The 20,958-nt window shown below is 44.6% G+C and overlaps 1 protein-coding gene across 1 annotated transcript in view; it reads right to left on the bottom strand.

The window, feature by feature from the left end:
* Positions 1–212: 212 nt before the first annotated feature.
* The window catches only part of LOC137418486 (cilia- and flagella-associated protein 100), a 62,219-nt gene continuing 41,473 nt past the window's right edge, over positions 213–20,958 (bottom strand). Inside the window, exons 2-7 of the mRNA XM_078769147.1 lie at positions 19,725–19,816; positions 19,259–19,445; positions 13,136–13,203; positions 7,948–8,111; positions 6,836–6,916; positions 213–1,158 (exon numbers count right to left, since the gene is read on the bottom strand). Coding sequence (XP_078625273.1) covers positions 1,026–1,158; positions 6,836–6,916; positions 7,948–8,111; positions 13,136–13,203; positions 19,259–19,445; positions 19,725–19,811 — 720 coding nt within the window. The 5' untranslated portion in view covers positions 19,812–19,816 and the 3' untranslated portion in view covers positions 213–1,025. The remainder of the gene's footprint in view (positions 1,159–6,835; positions 6,917–7,947; positions 8,112–13,135; positions 13,204–19,258; positions 19,446–19,724; positions 19,817–20,958) is intronic.

Genomic DNA, 20,958 nt, shown 5'->3' with positions numbered 1-20,958 from the left:
ACATAAACTGTGTTTTATATATATAGATGAGTGTCTCGTCTATACCCTTCCATATATCTTTAATAAATCGGGAGAATTGAAAAAGAGACATTTTCCCACCTTTTGCCTCATGCGCGTTGCACCACCAAGTTCAGGCTCGGATTGGAGCGATCCTTGGGGAACAGTGGTATATTGAATGCAGTATCGTAATCACCATTTCGGTCCTTCGCGGGGGGGGGGGGGGGGGTATATTATACCCTCGACAAAGACGGACCGTGTTAATGGATCGTCTGGGGTGACAATATCTTTGATTGCTTGCAGTGATAATACAGTAGTCGGAATTTTGTGGCATGAGTCAGTTGATCAGCTCTTGCTTCCAACTGTTGGGCTGAAATCAAACCTTTAATTAACGAAAAATGAAGCTAGCAGAAGAAGAGAAAGAAATACAAAACACGAGAAAATAAATGGAAATCTAAGACTTTGTCTCAGTGATCTTTTAACAAGACCAGAAGTCTAGCAGGGGTGTAGACAGGCTTGTAACATATTATAAACCACAAACACATGTGATTAGCTTTTTAAACAGTCGTTAATGCTGTTTATAACATTAAACAAATAAATTTGGAGGAATCCAGACATCTGTGAGGTAAGTTTTGCTTACAGAACTGAGGAAAGATCTACTGTAATCTATATTATACCCCACAGGGTTGAGTACGTACCGTTTTGTTGGAAGAGCCGTAACGCGATGCTTTCGATATTTGATGGTCATTTTAACAATCAGTTTGTTTGTGTTTCACACTGAATGAAAAACGTAAAGGCAGTGTATGGCGATTATGATATATGACAGGTTCGATGATAAGTTCGGCATGAACGGCATATAAATCAAAATGGCGATGTGTGGAGAGTCAGCCGCAGCACTGCCGTAACGACATCAGACGTAATCACATCACCCTGTCATGTGACCAGATTCTCAGCTCTGATTGGTATATGTTTGAGGGGACATACATACGGACGGACAAACACGGTTCTAGACGGCTGTGACCGATGGGCTATGCCGTAAAAACCAGCCCACCTGTGCTGCATGTTGTTTTTGTTGCTGGCACTCTTGTTAGAGGAAGCTTGATCAGGAAGGCCTTGTACTCCATGTACTGCTTCAGTGCATCCTCACTCTTCGCAATCTCACTGGGTGAAAATTACAAAGAGGACAGGGGAGGATAATGTTTACATTAAGCTGCAAATATTGTTTGCTCTCCTCCCAGCCTGGATACCTGTATTAATAGAAAACCTCAACAATGACCCTCCAGACCCACATGGGCAGTCTGCCACAGTACACACATGAGTATTGATCTGTTGTGAAGGGGGTAGACAGTTGGTGAGTATTTAGGGGCGTTATTGGTGGGTCGTTGTTGTATAGCCCTGGGCAGTTATCTCGAACAAGCCTGTGGCAAGGAGACAGACAATTATTGATCTCGCAGGAGCGACCCGGAGACACCCGCATCCAGGATGGTGTATCCCCGCCTTCACAAAGTCAGGGCCAAGGTAAGTTCGAGAGATAGAGACAGAGAGAGACAGAGACAGAGACAGAGACAGAGACAGAGACAGAGACAGACAGACAGAGAGAGAGAGAGAGAGAGAGAGAGAGGGAGAGAGAGAGAGAATAAACAGAGACAAGAGGTCTTGGTCTCCGCTTCCAGTCCCTCGAGCAAGGAGGCTTGCTTCGATCTCTCCACGACATCGAAGTTTGAGTATTTTCCCATTCGTGTCTGTCAAATTTCCACTGGTTATTTTATTGCGTATGTGTTATTGTGTATTTCTGGTTGGTTTTTTTCTTATTGCAAGATTTTTGTAATTTGTAATTATTGTTTTGTAATTATTGCAAACTTGTGTGTAATTAGTCGTTTTTTGTTCGCACCTTGTGCGTGGCCTGGTCTATCTAGGCTCCCTACCCCCGTCGGTATACAGTATTGTGAATATAAGTTTTTCCTTCACTGTATTTGCTTGTTTCTTTGATTTTCTTTTCTCCCCCTACCTCCCACGAACATCTTACCCTTTGGCAAACGTTTTAAATACAAAAAAATTTTTTTTACTTTATTAATTATTTCTCTCCTCGCTGACACGTGCTTGTTCTCTTGCCCCCTCATCTCGCCTTGTGCCCCGCCCCCTTGTCTCGCCTTGTGCCCCGCCCACTTTATGTCCTTTTTCTCCAGCCTTTCCAATTCTAGTTTCCTCCACACTCACTCAACCCTTTCTCCTTCTTTCTCAAATCCCCCTACCTCCCAAAATCCCCTACCTCCCCTACCTCCCTCCAAAACCTTGATCTTTTCTACCCCCGCTAATTCACCCGATACACTTTTTCGAAATTCCAACTTCTTTCCTGTAAGTCATTGCAATGTCCATATGTTTTATACCTCTCCCACCACCCCCCCCCCCCCCAAGCCCTCTCCCTCCCACAGTTCTCTCGATGTCCCTGCTCTCAAATGTTGTGTTTGTGTCCTTCCCCCTCTCTCCCCATCTTGTCTACCGCTCCCCTTATTTTGTGTTTTATGTGTCGGTTTGTGTCGGTTTGACTTTTTGTGTGATTAATGTTAGCTCTTTCACAAGCCTCGATCTTGCATACAAAAAAAAAAAAGAAAAAAAAAATCTGCGTCCTCACCGAAGGACTTTTCCCAGATTGTTTTTTCACGGTTTTGTTTAATTATTATTTAAATATGTTTAAACTTTCCCCTGCAGTGTTTTATTCAGTGGTTTATTACAACACGCTGTTTTTCTTACTATTTAAAAGGCTTTTTTCAATTTCCTCTTCAAATCATTCCACTTAAAAAAAAAAAGCAATCTATTACAGTTCCTTCTCCATACATTCTCCAAACTCACCTTCATTCCACCCCTCCTCTATCGTTTTTAAAAGGATCTCTGACTTGAAAATCACAATAAACCCAGTTTGTAATAAATGTTCATTTTTCATTAATCATCCACTTTCTAAACTCCCACCTCACACCTCCCCTCCTAAACTCCCCCCTCACACCTCCCTTTCAATTCTCCCCCTTCGCCCCTCCCCTCCAAATCTCCCCCCTCTCACCTCCCCCCTTTCCCCTCTCCTTCAAAACGCCCCCCAACCCCTCTCCTTCAAATCTCCCCCCCTACCATCTTTCTCCAATTCTCCCGCCACCCTCATCCTCCTCATAGCTGCCTCCTCCTCACTTCGTCTCCCTCCTATCTCATACCTCCACCTCCTCCAACCTTCTACTTTGCTCTGCCCCCCCCCCCCCTCAAACAACCACTCAGTGTGCCTCATCCCATCACCATCAAACCTTTTGCCCTCCTCATCCTTCCCTTTCTCCTAACTCTTCTGAAATCTCTGACACACTATCAACAGCTCTCCCTACCTCCCCCACTTATCCTTCATCTTACCTCACCCCTCCCTTCCCCTGTCCTGCACCCGATGCTCCCCCTCCATCTTTCTTAACCGTATGTACCTCAAACATCTGGGGCCTTCGCTCAAACCTGATTGATCTCTCCATACAGGTTGCTTCTGACAAACGAGACGTAACCTGCTTAACAGAAACTTTCCTCCTTCAAGATGTCCCTGATTCCTTAATATCTCTTCCTGGTTACTCAGTATGATAGACCTGAGCCTCGTCCTCCGGTATGATAGACCTGAGCCTCGTCCTCGTGGTGGACGGGTTGCTGTCTTTATCAAAAACTCTCTTCCTCACTCTCCTTGCACTGCCCTCTCTCCACCCCACCCACAGGAGTACCTCTGGCTACGGCTTCCTCTCCGCTCCCACCTTTTGTTCATATGTGTTCTGTACCATCCTCCAAACAGTGATGCCCCCATTTACATTTCGCTGTCTGACAACATGGACCAACTTCTATCAACTCATCCCAACTCTCTCTTCCTCATATGTGGCGACTTCAACTGTCATCATGCCAGCTGGCTGGGTGTGGGTACCTCTCTTACCAGCTATGGCATCTTAGCAAAGGACTTCTGTGACTCATTGGGACTGACACAATCTGTCAATTTCCCGACCCGGATCTCAGTCAACGGAGCATCTTCTCTTCTAGACTTGGTTATGACAAACTTCCCTGCAAATGTCTGCTGCTCTTCTTCTGCTCCAATCGGTTCTTCTGATCATGTGTTTGTTAAAGTGGACATCTCTCTGGCCATTCTCAGAGAGCCTCGTCAGCGTCGACAAGTGTGGCATTTCACTCAGGCCGACTGGCATGGTCTTCAAGCAGCCAGAAATTATCATCTGGACTGGTCTCCCATCTCTACTGCCTCTGACATCAATTCTTCCTCGGAATTCTTCCAAAGTAAACTGCTCTCTCTCATACACAGATATATCCCATCTCGTCTTCAGCTGTCATACCCTTCCTCCCGTCCATGGTACACTGAATCTTGTGGTGAGGCAGTTGCCCTGAAACAACTTGCATTTGCCTTTTCGAAGGCTAATCCAACTGAAGGCAATCTCAGTTCCTTCCACCAAGCTCGGAACAAGTGTGTGTCTACTCTCAGGAGTGCCAGGAAGAACTATCTCTCCACACTCAAGAATAAACTCTCAAACCTGTCTCCTTCCTCCAAATCCTGGTGGCGTCTGGTCAAATCTGTTTCTCGTGTTTGTTCCTCCTCCATCCTCTCCCTTACCTCAAATAGCTACACAGTTGACACCGCACGTGACAACGCCGGATGCCTCAACTCTGTGTTTGCCTCAAAATCTTGTGTCCCAAACCCATCTCTCTCTGTTCCCACTTTACCCAGTCAAACCCAGCTACTCCTGGACTCTGTGTCCTTCTCTCTTGACAAGGTGGAGAAGTTTCTGTCAATCCTCGGCTCTGATTCTGCAACTGGACCAGACGGCATCAGCCCACGGGTCCTAAAATCCTGCTCTGCCGCTCTTTCACACCCTCTCTCTATTCTCTTCACCCTCTCTTTTGCTCAAGGTCATCTGCCATCAGTTTGGAAATCAGCCAACATTACCGCTTCACACAAAAGAGGTGCAAAAACAGATCCTTGCAACTACAGACCAATCAGCCTGCTCTCAATAATCAGCAAAGTCATGGAATCCAACATTGGGATATCAAATCCTTCCTCTTCTCCAATTGTTTGATCTCTGATCATCAATTTGGTTTCAGACCAGGTCACTCTACTTTGGACATGCTGCTTATGCTGTCTCAACAACCGATGGAGGTCCTCAATGCCAAACAGGAAATTAGAGCTGTCTGCCTTGACACATCACATGCCTTCGATACGGTCTGGCACCCCGCCCTGCTTACTAAACTCTCCTCTTATGGTATCCATGGAAACTTCCACGCATGGCTTGCAGACTTCCTCTCTGGTCGGAGTCAACGTGTGGCCCTGAATGGGTTTCTCTCATCTCCCCTTCCTGTTCAGGCTGGAGTTCCTCAAGGCAGTGTTCTGGGCCCTGTGCTTTTTCTGTTCTTCATCAATGATCTCTCCGACTCTCTGGAAAATCCTCTCTATCTCTTTTCTGATGACTCCACTCTCTGCCGCTCCATTTCTCATCCCTCAGATCGGCAGTCTGCAGCGTCCCCACTCTCTGCAGACCTTGACAAAATCACAGACTGGTCAAACAAGTGGAACATGTCTTTCAATCCTGACAAATCTCACACTCTCACTGTGTCTCTCCGACAGGACCGACTGGACAACCCTCCCATCTACTTTCTCAACAATCCTCTCCAAGAAGTTCTGTCACTCAAGCTTTTGGGTCTCACTATCTGATCCATGATCTTTCCTGGGAAAACCGCATTTCCAAGCTGGCCTCCAAAGCCAGTTGCTGACTGGGCATCCTCCGTCATGCGAAGTCCTTCGTTGGCACACCTGAGCTCCTCACCACATACAAGGCTTTCATCCACAGCTCAATGGAATACTGCTCTACCCTCTGGGCTGGTATTCCTTCCTCACACCTGGCTCGGCTTCACGCTGTTGAAACCAAAGCTTTCAGAATCATTGGAATCTCCCGCAATGAAGCCAACTCCGAAGGCCTTTCACTCACTCACCGCAGGCAGGTTGGTGGTCTTTCTGTCTTCTACCGACTCCTCTCCTGCCTAGCTCCCCCAGCTCTATCTGTGCTCTGTCCCCCAAATATTCCTGCTGGATGCACAAGATCTGCCAGCAACCCTCTTCTGGTGAAACTGCCAAAATCAAGACTCTCTGCTCACCTTCACTCTTTCATTCCTCTTTCTCCCGCCTCTGGAACAAACTCCCTCACTGTCTTCAATCCCACTCCTCCCTCTAGGTCTTTAAAACAGCTGTTCACCATCATCTCTTATGTTCCCCCATCCAAAACCTTGATCATTTCTACCCCCATTAATTTACCCCAGAGCCACTTTTTTAAAATACCAACTTCTTTCCTGGAAGTCCTAGCAGTGTCCATGTGTTTTATACCTCTCCAAACCCCCTTCCCCCTTCCCATGCCTCCTCCCCCCAAGCCCTCTCCCTTTCCACAGATCTCCCGATGTCTCTGTTCTCTGCTGTTGTACTTGTGTGCTTCCCTCTCTCTCCCCATCTTGTCTCCCACTCCCTTTATTGTATGTTTTGTGTGTCAGTTTTTGTTTTTTTGTGATTGATGTTAGGTCTTACACGAGCCTCGATCTTGTATACAAAAAAAAAAATGGCACTGCACTCTGGAAAACATTGTGGGGATTTTAAACAATACTACTCTCAAAGGTGTGAATCAGGCCTGCTAAAAATGGTGAAGAAACAATGCTGTACACCTTTGGTGGTAAATGTATTAGTTAATACACAAATTGTATGAAGATCTCTTACTACATGGGTAAGGTGCTTAATGTAATCGAAACAACCCAAGCACATGTATTCGCATTAGCAAGGTGAGATCAATACCTCTTCAGCAAAGCAAGGTGCATATTCTCTCGTTTAATCTCCAGTATCGTGTCCAACTTTTTCTTCGTTTCTATTTCCACCCTGTGAGTACAAACAGGACAAGGTGAATGTGTGGGGTGGTCTAAGTACCGGCTCATGCAATTTCCTTGTTTCAGTCATTTTTACCTCCACCACTAAAGGTGGGCAGAAGTTATGTTTTCACCCTTGTCTGTCTTTTTGCCTGTGAACAGGATATCTCAAAACGTTGTGGACGGATTCGGACAAAATTTGGTGGAGAGTTTGGGTTCGTCAGCGTCACAAAGACGAAATGATGAGATTTTGGTGAGGATCCAGACGCTGGAATTTTAAAGTGATTCTTCACCATTGAGATATCGGGCCAAAAACGATACATAGCAGGATATATCAAAAAGTTATTGACGGATGCGGACGAAACTTGGTGGACAGGTTGGGTAGCTGACAAAGATGAATTAATTCGATTTTGATGATGATCCGAATCCGGATCCAGATATGATCATTATTTAAGAAATTCTTTACCATTGAGCGATGGGGCCAAAAACGACATACAGCTTTATATTCCCAAACTGTTGTGGACGAGTTATGACAAAAGTAGGGGGATGAGTTGGTTAGCCCTGGTTAGGATTTTGGTTCAGATCCAGATCCAGATCCAGATCCGGCCTATCCGTGGAATACAAAACGTAAACTGTTCAGCCTCGCAGAGGTATACTCTCTACTGAGTGCCGTTATAGTTTGTGATGTTATGCGTGTGTGGCCGACGCTGTCAAACTGCCATACCTGCTGACTTTTAAGACGATGCTGTACGTTTATCAATAACTTTTCAATAGCCATCACAGATTTTGATCATTCAAACTGTACTCTAACGGCATAACTGATACAATGTTAGCAATCAAGTGGCCTGGTCATTGCTGAGACCAAGGCACTTTCCTGGTGATACTAGGGCCCTGGGTTGAAATCCTACTTGTGATTTGTATCAAGTCATTCCATGCACTATGAAGATGGTAGAAATGTTTCTGTAAATACCTTTTCACATCTGCTTCATGAGTATAAGATGAGCATCAGCATTAAAAGGAAACGGTAGAGGTGCAAACAATTACATCTTTATAGCCTCAATAGAGGTATGGCAGTTATCCTTAAGGAACTCATCAAACTGCAGCGCTTCATTTTCCAGGCACTTCTCAGCCTGAGCAAGCCGTTGTTCCTCTGACAAGGCCAAAGCGGAAAGCTTGTGCATCTCCTCCTGCTTCACGGACAGCGAGTACTGCGGGGATAGTCACATTAGCCTGGCTCAAGGGTAAATTATTACTTAAAAGGGGAAAATAACTTGCATTCTTTTCACAAGACACATTAAAACCTCTGTACGGTTTGATTGACCGGTTCGTGCAGAATATAATATTGTTGCAGAGAACCAGGTTTAAATCACAAACTTCCATTTCAAACATCTCTGTATTTAATTACACTGCGCAAAGCGAAAAACGGGGTTAAGCAATTGGTTCATATCCGTCCATCTGTCCATCCAACTATCTGTCTGTCTTATCAGTTTATGACCGAGGAACAACTTATTTCAACTGGTGAGGTACCCGTGCTAAGCACGGGTGGGAGGCCAGAAGCAAACAGACAATGCAGAAACGGCGAATGCCAAAGCATGAAACCAATAAATTCCACATTGCTGTAGCACCCTCAGTCGCACGTCAGACATGGACAGCAAGTTCGTGAAGGACTTCCATGAAAAACGTACCCGTTCGCAAACAAACGGGTACGTTCACGAATAGAAACATCGATCGTGGGTCCGTGGCGAATCTGCATATGGCGATCCGCGAAGTTCACGTTTAGAAAATAGAAACCGTCACTGCATTTCGTCATTCACTTGAACTCGATATCTCTTTTTCATTCCAAACAGCATAACTCCAATCACAAATTAAATAACATTAATATAAAAAAATTAACTTTTAACAACATTCGTGACATAAACAAATATTTAAATCCTGATGTGAAGTTCCGTACGGTTGGGTGAACACAATTACGAATTCAAAATTGTAATTGTATTCACTCAATTCCAATCATCAATTGATACTTTAACAAAATGATTAACACGATTAACGTTTAACGATTTAACATTACGAACGAATGACGGTTGTATTTGGATATTATCAAACCCGCGCATTGCCGTCATCTGTCCACTTCCGGATTCGCTGCAGATTCGTAATTCTCATCAAAATCTAAACAGTATTTGTAGAATTTCAATAAAAGCCACATCACTGTTCATATCGGTAAATATTATTCCATCGTGTTTGGAAAAACTGGAAAATTGGAAAAACAATATAGCCTATTTTACTCGAGGGGGTCCCAGGAATACCCACCCAAAATTTCCCACCCAAAATATCGTTGCGATCGGTTGAGCCGTTTTTGCGGTACCTTCGAACGGACAGACGGATGCACATTTGGTGAATTATAGTAAGAAGATTGATTGTTATATTTTGAACACGAATCAGAACATGAATGGGAAAACAAGTTTGCCGTTTTTCGCAGAGAGGACTGAGCTAATATTATAATCTGTCTACCTGTCTGGCAATCAAACAAAATTGAAAATAATTCCAAACAGAAACTTACTATTTTTAAGGACGTTATAAAGGACACTAACAACAGCCACACAGAAACAATGCAACGTGATAAAATAAGGTGATGTAAAAGACGTTGCATAAACGATTGTGAACGTACGAAAAAAAGGGTTTTTTTCTACAGCTTTTAAAACGTTTATTTTATTTCAATTGAATTATATACTTGAACAGTGTAGAACATAAATCATGCACCTTCTTGACACTTCCAAAAACCTCCATTTTAGCAGTACTTGGACAAAATATTAAGCTGTTTTATGCAATTTCGACCAATCAAATGTTCCACTCATGCATCAGCGTTGGGCAATATCAACATTCAGACAAAATGGTGGCTCGGAGGAAATATTGATTGCCTCGGGAATAGAAAGCAAGACTTTAAAAGACCCTTCACATGTCCTTTTTCTCAAGACCGTGTCAAGTAAGGTGTTCTATAAACTCTCTAGTTTTTAGCTCACCTGGAACAAATTGATCAGGTGATGTATTGGCAGTCAGTCAGTATGTAAACACACTGATCTTCTTCTTCAAAACAACACAAATTTTTGATGAAATTTACCCACACCCTTTATCACCTGTGATGGAATAAAGTTTGTTCACGGCATTAAAAAAATCAGTGTGTAAGGAGTTTTATGGGGGGGGTGGGGGGGGGGATGACTTGACCCCCCAGTATAGGCATTTGCTTTCTTCTCTGAAACTACACACGTGATTTTGATGAAACTTGACCACAAACTTCATCACCTGTGATGCTAAAATGAATAGTCCTGTTTTCACCAAACTTTTTAGAAGTTCTGAGGACCAAGGCCTCCCGATGCCTTGCAAATCCAATGAAATAATTTGCATATTAAGCGCTCCATCGCCTATAAGTGTGTGTGTACCGTACTGCCATCATCATGTCTAGCAAGAGGTCAATGTATAGGTCAAAGGCCAATACCATTCCGGGAATGCTATGTTTGACTTCTCAAAAAGTATTCACCCGATTTAGATGTAACTTGGTAGGAATCATCTCTGCATGGTGTTTGTTCAAACCATCGGCTATTTTATATATTTTGTGGGTCATCCACACATACCAGTCGTTCCTTGGTTTTACTAGGTGAGCCAAGGGGAATTGCCCCTATTTTTATACTATACTATATGTATAAGAGAAATCAAAATGTATCTCATGTACCCCCTGAAGGAGGCATCATGTAGCCCCTGCGGGTCCATGGACACCCAGTTCACGACCACTGCCCTAGTCCGAGGAGGGGACTACAGACAACCAAGGCTCAGTGAGATATGTGGCCTGTTTATTGGTTATTTCTTTAAAGACTGCAGCTCGCAGCCTGGAAATGGCCATTTTCATCAGGTGCTGTGCGAGTGCATAGTCTGTTCAACATATGCTACATTATATACCTGAGTACAGACACTCCTCGAGTTACGACGTAGGCGACTTACGACAACTCGCACTTACGACCGGCGCAAAAATCTCAGTTGCTCCTTGTGCCTCGCGCTGACAACATCCCTTACGCTCCATCGCCTATAAGTGTGTGTACTGTACTGCCATCATCATGTCTAGCAAGAGGAAGAGTGCATCCACTGATGGATCGGAGAAAAAGAAGAGGAAGGCGATCAACCTGGAGTTAAAGATGAAAATAATCGTGCAGCTCGAGGAAGGTAAAAGCATGGCTGCCACTCACGTGACATAGGCCTCTCACATTCGACGGTGTCCACCATCTTGAAAGATAAACACCACATCCGAGAAGCTGTGAAGGGATCGGCACCCATGGGAGCTACTATCATCACCAAGAAGTGGCAAAGGCCTATCCATGAAATGGAGAAGATGTGTGTGTTTATATGTGTTTATGTTATAACTTATAGGGTACTTTATCACATTCTTATTACAGTGCCACATTATTTGTGTACCTCATTTTGTACCTGTATTTTTGTAAACTTTTTTGTACAGTAAAACGGATTGTAATGTCATAAAGTCTTTTATTTCAACCCTTTTATTTATTTTGTGACCGCCTGCGCCCAGCACCAGAACGAGAGAGAGTCAAAACGTGGCTGCTCGCCACGAAGCCCAGGACAAAGAGAGAGAGAACAATGGTGGTCCCTTCACTTTTTCCTCTCTCGTGTCCCGATGACCAATGGTGCAGCGCCATCGCATCGCCCCATCATTACCCAACCAATCCTCATTCGGGGAGTGACCTCACGGCCATCCTTGACGCCCATCGAGAATGTTCAGGGGCGGGGTTCCCTGGCCGATCAGTCAATGTTCGGGTCTTTGTCGGCATAACGGTGTTGTGAATGGATGGAGCTTTTCGTCGTTCTTAATGGCAGCCCTTTTTAGTTTGAATAAAACAGAAGGGAAAATCACAGGAGCAATTACACACTGGGGATTATTCTTAAGCCCTACCTAATTAGCATAGGTCCATCCCTCATATGGAGACACATAGACGATCTTACCCGGAGAGTCGGCCTAACGGATTGCCTAATTAGTTACATGAAGGTTCTTCTTCTTCGCAACATTCGGGGCATGCTAATCTATACAATTTTATCTCGACTAAGGTATTTCATTACCTACCCCCCCCCCCCCCCCCCCCCACACACATAATAGTATTTTAAAGAAATTTCAATGGTTGCTAGAAGACAGGACAGCATGTAGAATCATACTAACATAATAAGACTTTGAACAAACAAACAAACAAATACCTATTTTGGGGGGCAACCCCCCCCCCCCGCCCCCAACCCCATATAACTCCTCAGACCCTATTTTTTTTAATGTCCGTGAACAAAGTTTGGTACAGCACAGGTGGTGAAGGTTGTGGTCAAGTTTCATCGAAATTGTGTGTGTAGTTTCAGAGAAGAAAGCAAATACCTATTTTGGAGAGGTCAGACCTGGACCCACTTTGACCCCGGTAAACCCCCTTAGACCCCAATTTTTCTAATGCCGTGAACAAACTTCAGTCACAACACAACAAATATCATTTGCGCCACGTTTGGTCACAATCCCTTCAGTGGTTTCAGAGAAGAAGTTGTAAGTGTTTACGGATGGACGGACTGACTGACTGACTGACTGACGGACGGACGACCCGCCATCGCATAAGCTCCCCGAAACTTCGCTCCAGGTGAGCTAAACATTGGTTTTGGTGAATATTTTGAGAACGCTCTATTTCGTCTCTGACTCAAACAGCCTCTACCTCTGCACGGATTCATCAAATACACTACTCACAATAAGTTAGGGATATTGTGGGAGTGAGTTATTAATTTTTTTATCAGGGTTAGGGTTAGGGTTGTTAGGGTTAGGGTTAGGGTTAGGGTTAGGGTTAGGGTTAGGGTTGTTAGGGTTAGGGTTAGGGTTGTTAGGGTTAGGGTTAGGGTTAGGGTTGTTAGGGTTGTTGTTAGGGTTAGGGTTAGGGTTAGGGTTAGGGTTAGGGTATTGAAATCAAGAATGCTGTGTTTTTTCACTCATTAATAACCATAGAATTAGGACCAACAACTATTTTCAACATAATTAACACACAAAATCAACCACACCGAAGAACCTGCCAATATCCCTAACTTATTGTGAGTAGTGTACATTGAATAGTTGAACGGAGCAAAAAATTTGAGTACACAATCTTTACCCCATTATCGTAAAGGAGTGCTTTTGGCACCTGCATGAGAAACACCTGAATGAAATGAATGGGTTTGGCACCTGCATGAGAAACATCTCTCGCTTGCTGTTCACAAACTCAGAAAGAGTCTCCTTCTCGACATGCAGACCTGTGTGTTACAGATATGAGTTGCCATCAACATGGTGCAGTTTCAGGTACTTATATATGAATGACAAAACAAATGTCAACTCAAACAGTTCCGTTTACAATTGATTGTGTTGAAAATAACGCCTAGCTTTTCCATGAGCCTCGACTTTGTATACACAAACAAAACATTAAAGTTTCTGCTATATTTGGTTTCAGTAACCAAACCACATTATGATTAACCCAATAACCAGAATTCTTACATTTCCTGTCAATATGGCTGAAGGATTCAGGGACAGAGATATGCACTGGCAAAGCAAATAACACCTGAGTTCTCTGAGGGTTAATGAACCCTCTTGTTAGTCAGAAAGCATGTTCACTGATTAATCAGGAAGCAGGCCAACTGGTTAATCACTAAAATCTGTTTGCACTCGTAAAAAATAAAATCCGGGTGAGTTCACTTCCACAGCACAAACCAAGATGGCGAGATTACATAGAAATGCAGTATCAGGAGCAGCGCTGATTTCAAGGGCCACTCGTTAGTCAGAATGCAGGCCGGTGCCCACTGGTTAGTCAGAAAGTAGGCCAACTGGTTAATCAGAAACGGTGCCCACTGGTTAGTCAGAAAGCAGGCCAACTGGTTAGTCAGAGCCCATTGGTTAGTCAGAAAGCAGGCCAACTGGTTAGTCAGAGCCCATTAGTTAGTCAGAAAGCAGAACAACTGCTTAGTTAGAGCCCATTAGTTAGTCAGAAAGCAGAACAACTGGATAGTCAGAGCCCAATGCTTAGTCAGAAAGCGGAACAACTGGTTAGTCAGAGCCCATTAGTTAGTCAGAAAGCAGAACAACTGCTTAGTCAGAAAGCAGAACAACTGGTTAGTCAGAGCCCAATGCTTAGTCAGAAAGCAGAACAACTGGTTAGTTAGAGCCCATTTGTTAGACAGAAAGCAGAACAACTGGTTAGTCAGAGCCCATTAGTTAGTCAGAAAGCAGAACAACTGGTTAGTCAGAGCCCATTAGTTAGACAGAAAGCAGAACAACTGGTTAGTCAGAGCCCATTAGTTAGACAGAAAGCAGAACAACTGGTTAGTCAGAGCCCATTACTTAGACAGAAAGCAGAACAACTGGTTAGTCAGATCCCATTAGTTGGACAGAAAGCAGAACAACTGGTTAGTCAGAGCCCATTAGTTAGTCAGAAAGCAGAACAACTGGTTAGTCAGAGCCCATTAGTTGGACAGAAAGCAGAACAACTGGTTAGTTAGAGCCCATTAGTTAGTCAGAAAGCAGAGCAACTGGTTAGTTCGAGCCCATTAGTTAGTCAGAAAGCAGAACAACTGGTTAGTCAGAGCCCATTAGTCAGAAAGCAGAGCAACTGGTTAGTCAGAGCCCATTAGTTGGACAGAAAGCAGAACAACTGGTTAGTTAGAGCCCATTAGTTAGTCAGAAAGCAGAGCAACTGGTTAGTTAGAGCCCATTAGTTAGACAGAAAGCAGAACAACTGGTTAGTCAGAGCTCATTAGTGAGTCAGAAAGCAGAACAACTGGTTAGTCAGAGCCCATTAGTTAGTCAGAAAGCAGAACAACTGGTTAGTCAGAGCCCATTAGTTAGTCAGAAAGCAGAACAACTGGTTCGTCTAAGCCACTGGTTGACCAGTAGGTTCTCTGGTTAATCAAAAGTTAGGCTTTTTTTCTTTTTCTTTTTTGTATACTGAATCGAGGCTCGTGAAAGAGCTAACATTTATTTCACAAACAAATCAATCAGACAAACAAAATATACAAAAAGAGGGAGCGGAAGACAAGATGGGGAGAGAAGGGGAAGCACACAACCACAACATTTGAGAGCAGGGAGAAGTGTGGGAGGGAGAGGGCTTGGGGGCAGGAGGCGTGGGAAAGGGAGGGGGGGGGGGGGAAGAGGTATAAAACACAAGGGGACCGAAATTAGCGGGGGTAGAAGAGATCAAGGTTTTGGATGGGGGAGGATAAGAGATGGTGGTGAACAGCTGTTTTAAAGACCTGGAGGGTGGAGTGGGATTGAAGAGAGTGAGGGAGTTTGTTCCAGAGGCGGGAGAAAAGAGGAATGAAGGAGTGAAGGTGAGCAGAAAGTCTTGATTTTGGCAGTTTAACAATAAGAGGGTTGCAGGCAGATCTTGTGCGACCTGTAGAAATATTTGGGGGACAGAGCCCAGAGAGAGCTGGGGGGGGCAAGGCCAGAGAGGAGTCGGTAGAAGACGGAAAGACCACCAACCTGCCTGCGGTGAGTGAGTGAAAGGCCCTTGGAGTTAACTTCATCGCGGGAGATTCCAACGATTCTGAACGCTTTGGTTTCAACAGCGTGAAGACGAGCTAGGTGTGAGGCAGGAGCACCAGACCAGAGGGGAGAGCAGTATTCCATAGAGCTGTGGATGAAAGCCTTGTATGTGGTGAGGAGCTCAGGTGTGCCAAGGAAGGACTTCGCACGACGGAGGATGCCCAGTCGGCGACTGGCTTTGGAGGCCAGATTTGAAATGTGGTTTTCCCAGGAAAGATCATGGCAAATAGTGAGACCCAAAAGCTTGAGTGACAGAACTTCTTGGACAGGATTATTCAGAAAGTGGATGCGAGGGTTTTCCAGTCGGTCTTTTCGGAGAGACATCGTAAGAGTGTGAGATTTATCAGGATTGAAAGACATGTTCCATTTGTTTGCCCAGTCTGTGATTTTGTCCAGGTCTGCAGAGAGTGAGGAGGCTGCAGACTGCCGATCTGAGGGATGAGGAATGGAGCGACAGAGAGTAGAGTCGTCAGCAAAGAGATAGAGAGGATTTTCAAGAGAGTCAGAGAGATCATTGATGAAGACCAGAAAAAGCACAGGGCCCAGAACACTACCTTGGGGAACTCCAGCCTGAACAGGAAGAGGAGATGAGAGAAACCCATTCAGGGCCACACGTTGACTACGACCAGAGAGGAAGTCCGCCAGCCATGCGTGGAGATTTCCATGGATACCAAAGGAGGAGAGTTTGGTGAGCAGAACGGGGTGCCAGACCGTATCGAAGGCACGTGAAATGTCAAAGGAGACAGCTCTAATTTCCTGTTTGGCGTTGAGGACCTCCATCCATTGTTGAGAAAGCAGAAGCAGCATGTCCAGAGTAGAGTGACCAGGTCTGAAACCAAATTGATGATCAGAGATCAAGCCATTGGAGAAGAGGAAAGATTTCATATCTGAAGCAATGATGGATTCCATGACTTTGCTGATAATTGGGAGAAGGCTGATTGGTCTGTAGTTGCTAGGATCTGTTTTTGCACCTTTTTTGTGCAAAGCGGTGATGTTGGCTGATTTCCAAGCAGATGGCAGATGACCTTGAGCAAAAGAGAGGGTGAAGAGAACAGAAAGAGGGAGTGAAAGAGCAGAAGAACATGATTTTAGGACCCGTGGGCTGATGCCGTCAGGACCAGTTGCAGAATCAGAGTCGAGGGTTGACAGAAACTTTTCCACCTTGTCAGGAGGAAAGGACACAGAGTCCAGGAGCAGCTGGGTACGACTGGGTACGGTGGGTACAGAGAGGGATGGGTTTGGGACACAAGATTTAGAGGCAAACACAGAGTTGAGGCATTCAGCTTTTTCACATGCGGAGTCAGCCGTTAAGCCGTTTGAGGTGAGGGAGGGGATGGAGGGGGAACAAACACCAGAAACAGATTTGACCAGATGCCACCAGGATTTGGAAGAGGGAGACAGATAAGAGAGTTCGGTCTTGAGAACGGTGAGATATTGTTTCCTGGCTCTCCTGAGGGTGGACACACACTTGTTTCGGGCTTTGTGAAAGGAAATGAGATTTCCTTCCATTGGATTTGCTTTCCAGGAGACGAAAGCAAGTTGTTTCAGGGCAACAGCCTCACCACAAGATTCCGTGTACCATGGACGGGAGGAAGGGTATGACAACTGAAGACGAGATGGGGTAAATCTGTGCATGAGAGAGAGCAATTTACTTTGAAAGAATTCCCAGGATGAGTTGATGTCAGAGGCGGTAGAGATGGGAGACCAGTCCAGATGATTGATGGCTGCTTGAAGACCGTGCCAGTTGGCCTGAGTGAAATGCCAGACTCGTCGACGCTGAGGAGGCTCTCTGAGAAAAGTCAAATGTCCACTTTGACAAGCACATGATCAGATGAGCCGATTGGAGCAGAAGAAGAGCAGCAGACATTTTCAGGGAAGTTAGTCATAACCAAATCCAGAAGAGAAGATGCTCCGTTGACTGAGATCCGGGTCAGGAAATTGACAGATTGTGTCAGTCCCAGTGAGTCGCAGAAGTCCTTTGCTGAAGAGCCATGGCTGGTGAGAGAGGTACCCACACCCAGCCAACTGGCATGGTGACAATTGAAATCACCACATATGAGGAAGAGAGAGTTGGGATGGGTGGATAGAAGTTGGTCCATATTATCAGACAGCGAGATGTAGATGGAGTCATCACTGTTTGGTGGACGGTACAACACACATATGAACAAAAGGTGGGAGCGAAGGGGAAGCCGTAGCCAAAGGTATTCCTAGGGGTGAGGTGGAGAGAGGGCAGTGGAGGGCGAGTGAGGAAGAGAGTTTTTTATAAAGATAGCAACCCCACCTCCAGGACGAGGCTCAGGTCTATCATACCAGAGGAGGGAATAACCTGGGAGAGATACCAAGGCATCAGAGACATCATGAAGGAGGAAAGTTTCTGTTGAGCAGATCACATCCGGTTTGTCAGAAGCAACCTGTATGGAGAGATCAGTCAAGTTTGAGCGAAGGCCCCGGATGTTTGAGGTCCATACCGTTAATGAAGAGGAAGGGGGAGCCTCGGGTACAGAACAGGGGGTGGGGGAGGGGTAGGGTAAGATGTGGAAGAGGAGGAAGAGGTAGGGAGAGCTGTTGAAGGTGTGTCAGAGATTTCAGAGATTTCAGAATAGCTTGGAGAAAGGGAAGAATGGGGCGGACAAAAGGTTTGATGGAGATTGGGTGAGGCACAGTGAGGTGTTATTTGAGGAGGGGGAAGAGCGAGGCAGAAGGTTGGGGGAGATGAAGGTGAAAGTTGGAAGGGGGAAGAAGCAGGGAGGTTGCTTTGAGGAGGAGGGGTGAGAGGGGAGTCTAGGATGGGAGGAGCGAGGGAGAGTCTCGGAGGGGAGAGGGGGGGGGAGTTTAGGAGGGAAGGGGGGATGGGGAAGATTTGGAGGGGAGGGGTGAGATTGGATTTTGAAAAGTGTACGATTCATGGGAAACGAACATTTTTTGCAAAATGAGTTTGAGACCTTCGAGTCAAAAATACGTTTGAGGATGCTGAAGGAGGGGTGGAGTTCTGGATAGTTTAGGGAATGTAGAAAGGAGGAACTGTAAGAGATGGTATTATATATATTTTTTGGAATGAATAGATTTGGTGAGCAAGACGAAAGCATCCTTTTGTAGGAGAAGAAGAAAAAGGTGTTATAATATATGAGAGAAAATAGTTGTTCAGGGGAGAGATTATACATTTCTAACCACGTGATCGCGAACAACGTGAACGAAGAATGAACGAACAAATAAACGAATAAGCCCTGAGAAGGAAATATTTTTTGGGTTTTTTTTTTTTTGAGATATTAAACAAGGAGGTATGGGGTGAACGACTGGGATGAAACAGACAACGAAAATAATTGCAGCGCATTCGACGAATCGCTGAGAGAAAAACAAAACCACAAGGTCGGAGACGGTACGGTAGCCTAGGCCTACGAGTACTAGGCCTCAGAATACTCGATGCGCATTCACCGACGATTGTGTATACATGTACGAAAAATTAGCACCGAAAATTTTCCAAAAGATACGCTATAGACCGAAACGCTATATACAAACAAAAGATACGCTATATACACCGAAAGATAGATACAGTCTCGACAAAAACACAATTGTGAAAGATCACTTAGCTTCGAAAGCGTGAGCGCATGGAACAGCTTCGAAAAGACGTGACCTCGCCGTGATCTCGCGAGATCCAATCGGTTACATTCAAAATCGGCATTGTAGTTACATTCAAAATTGGGCTTTCAAGTTTAATTTTGAATGAAGTTTCACTTGTTGAATAAATCTGATTCCTGAAGCTGCATAACATCTCACCATGAGTGGTGGACGGAGGGAAGACAGGGTCCCTCTTCTTGCCGACATCATATTTTTCAGGGTTTTCTGATTGTTCTTCGAACGTGCCCGACAGCAACTGGTGCTTGGATGCGGCTGTGCGTGCGTGCAGGCTCCTTGCGACCGTCGTCTTCTCATGCACATGCTGCTTCTTCTGTCGCTGTCGTTCCTGGACAAATCAAGCATCATTCTCACTGTGCACCCAAACAGGAACAGCGCGATCGATGGGCTCCAGGGCCCTTGGCATTGAATAAAGATACGGACAGCACATCGACTTTACCACTAATCCAGTGTTGTATATGAAATATTAACAACAAACCTTATATTTGGACGTGTTTCAGAGATTGTAGTTTCCTTGTATTTCTTCGTGCAAAACATCTCACGATTTCAGAATAATGATGGAGGACTGTGAATGGGGTTTGATTTTAAACGAAAAGCTTTCACCCACCTGCTCCTTCCGACTCCGCTCTTCCTCTCGGATGGCAAGAAGATTCTCACCAGATGGACGACGAAATGGATTCTCGCATTTGCTCATGTTTCCTGATCCAGAAGTGAGATAAAGATCACGCATTTGTTACAAATCCGAGTGATAGTGTGAGGCCATTCCATTGTAACATACCTTTGCTACCCCGGCCTTACCATAAGATAGTGCTATCCTTACTCTAGACTCTAGAGTCTAGATAGACCAGAACACTTTAATCAAGGTAAACTTTCAAAAAAAAAAAAATCTTGCATATTAAATGTTTACTATATGTTTATTTTTGCTGCAAAAGGAAGTCTAGTGTTGTATTTTCGAAATTCATGGCTGTAGATATTTCGAGACGGCATCAGCAAACTCGCCTTTGAGCTATCTAGTCTGGGTTTGATTCCCGACCTGTTTGCTGCTTTGCAGCCTGGGAGTTAGTTGCATTATGAAGTGCTGTATCGCTCGGATCGATATTAAGCAGGGTGTCCCATCTACTTGCATTAATTGGTGGACAGTAAATATCTCACGATGTATTTCGCAAAGAGAAGGTCATTGTGTGTCTGCAACCTGGCCAAATTGCCTCCCCGACTATCACTGGGAAGGCAATGGCGACCCAGTGTAAACCATTGCATTGGACCGCTTTGGCAGCACCGAACACACCTATAGGTAGCCACCCGAATAGGGGAATGATTACGTTTTTCAATTTAACAGCAAACTATGAGATAACGAATTATTTACAAGTAGAGCTACATTCAAAGTACACCGCCTCATGGCCAATAAATAAATAAATACATAACATCCTCCAGCGGGCGATATTGCCGGGGCGCCCGGCGATGCCACCCTGCAGCGCATGGAGAAGGAATTGGGAGGGAGCGGTGTATAATAATTGATTAATTGCGTAATTAAAATAAATAAATCATCATCGTAAAATAATTAATTTCTTAATCAATTGGCTAATAGCATACCGAAACCAACATTCCATCATCCAAATATGTCACTTTTTGAAAATTAATTAATCAAATAATTAATTCAATAATTAAATAATTAATCGATTAATTGATTAATCAATAAATCAAAAATACCCTATACAGCCACATCACTTGCTCATTGTCATGTCCGAATATCAGCTTCCGAGCTCAAAAGGTGCCTGAGATATTGCCCAGATGAGAAAGAAAATAAATAAGTACGTACTTAATAAATGAATAATCAAGTAATT

Source organism: Myxine glutinosa, unplaced genomic scaffold, assembly GCF_964187855.1.
Source record: "Myxine glutinosa unplaced genomic scaffold, kmMyxGlut1.1 SCAFFOLD_1437, whole genome shotgun sequence".
NCBI classification, from domain to species: domain Eukaryota; kingdom Metazoa; phylum Chordata; class Myxini; order Myxiniformes; family Myxinidae; genus Myxine; species Myxine glutinosa.
Note: the sequence above shows the minus strand (reverse complement) of the source record. Positions and strands in the feature narration are given on the sequence as shown.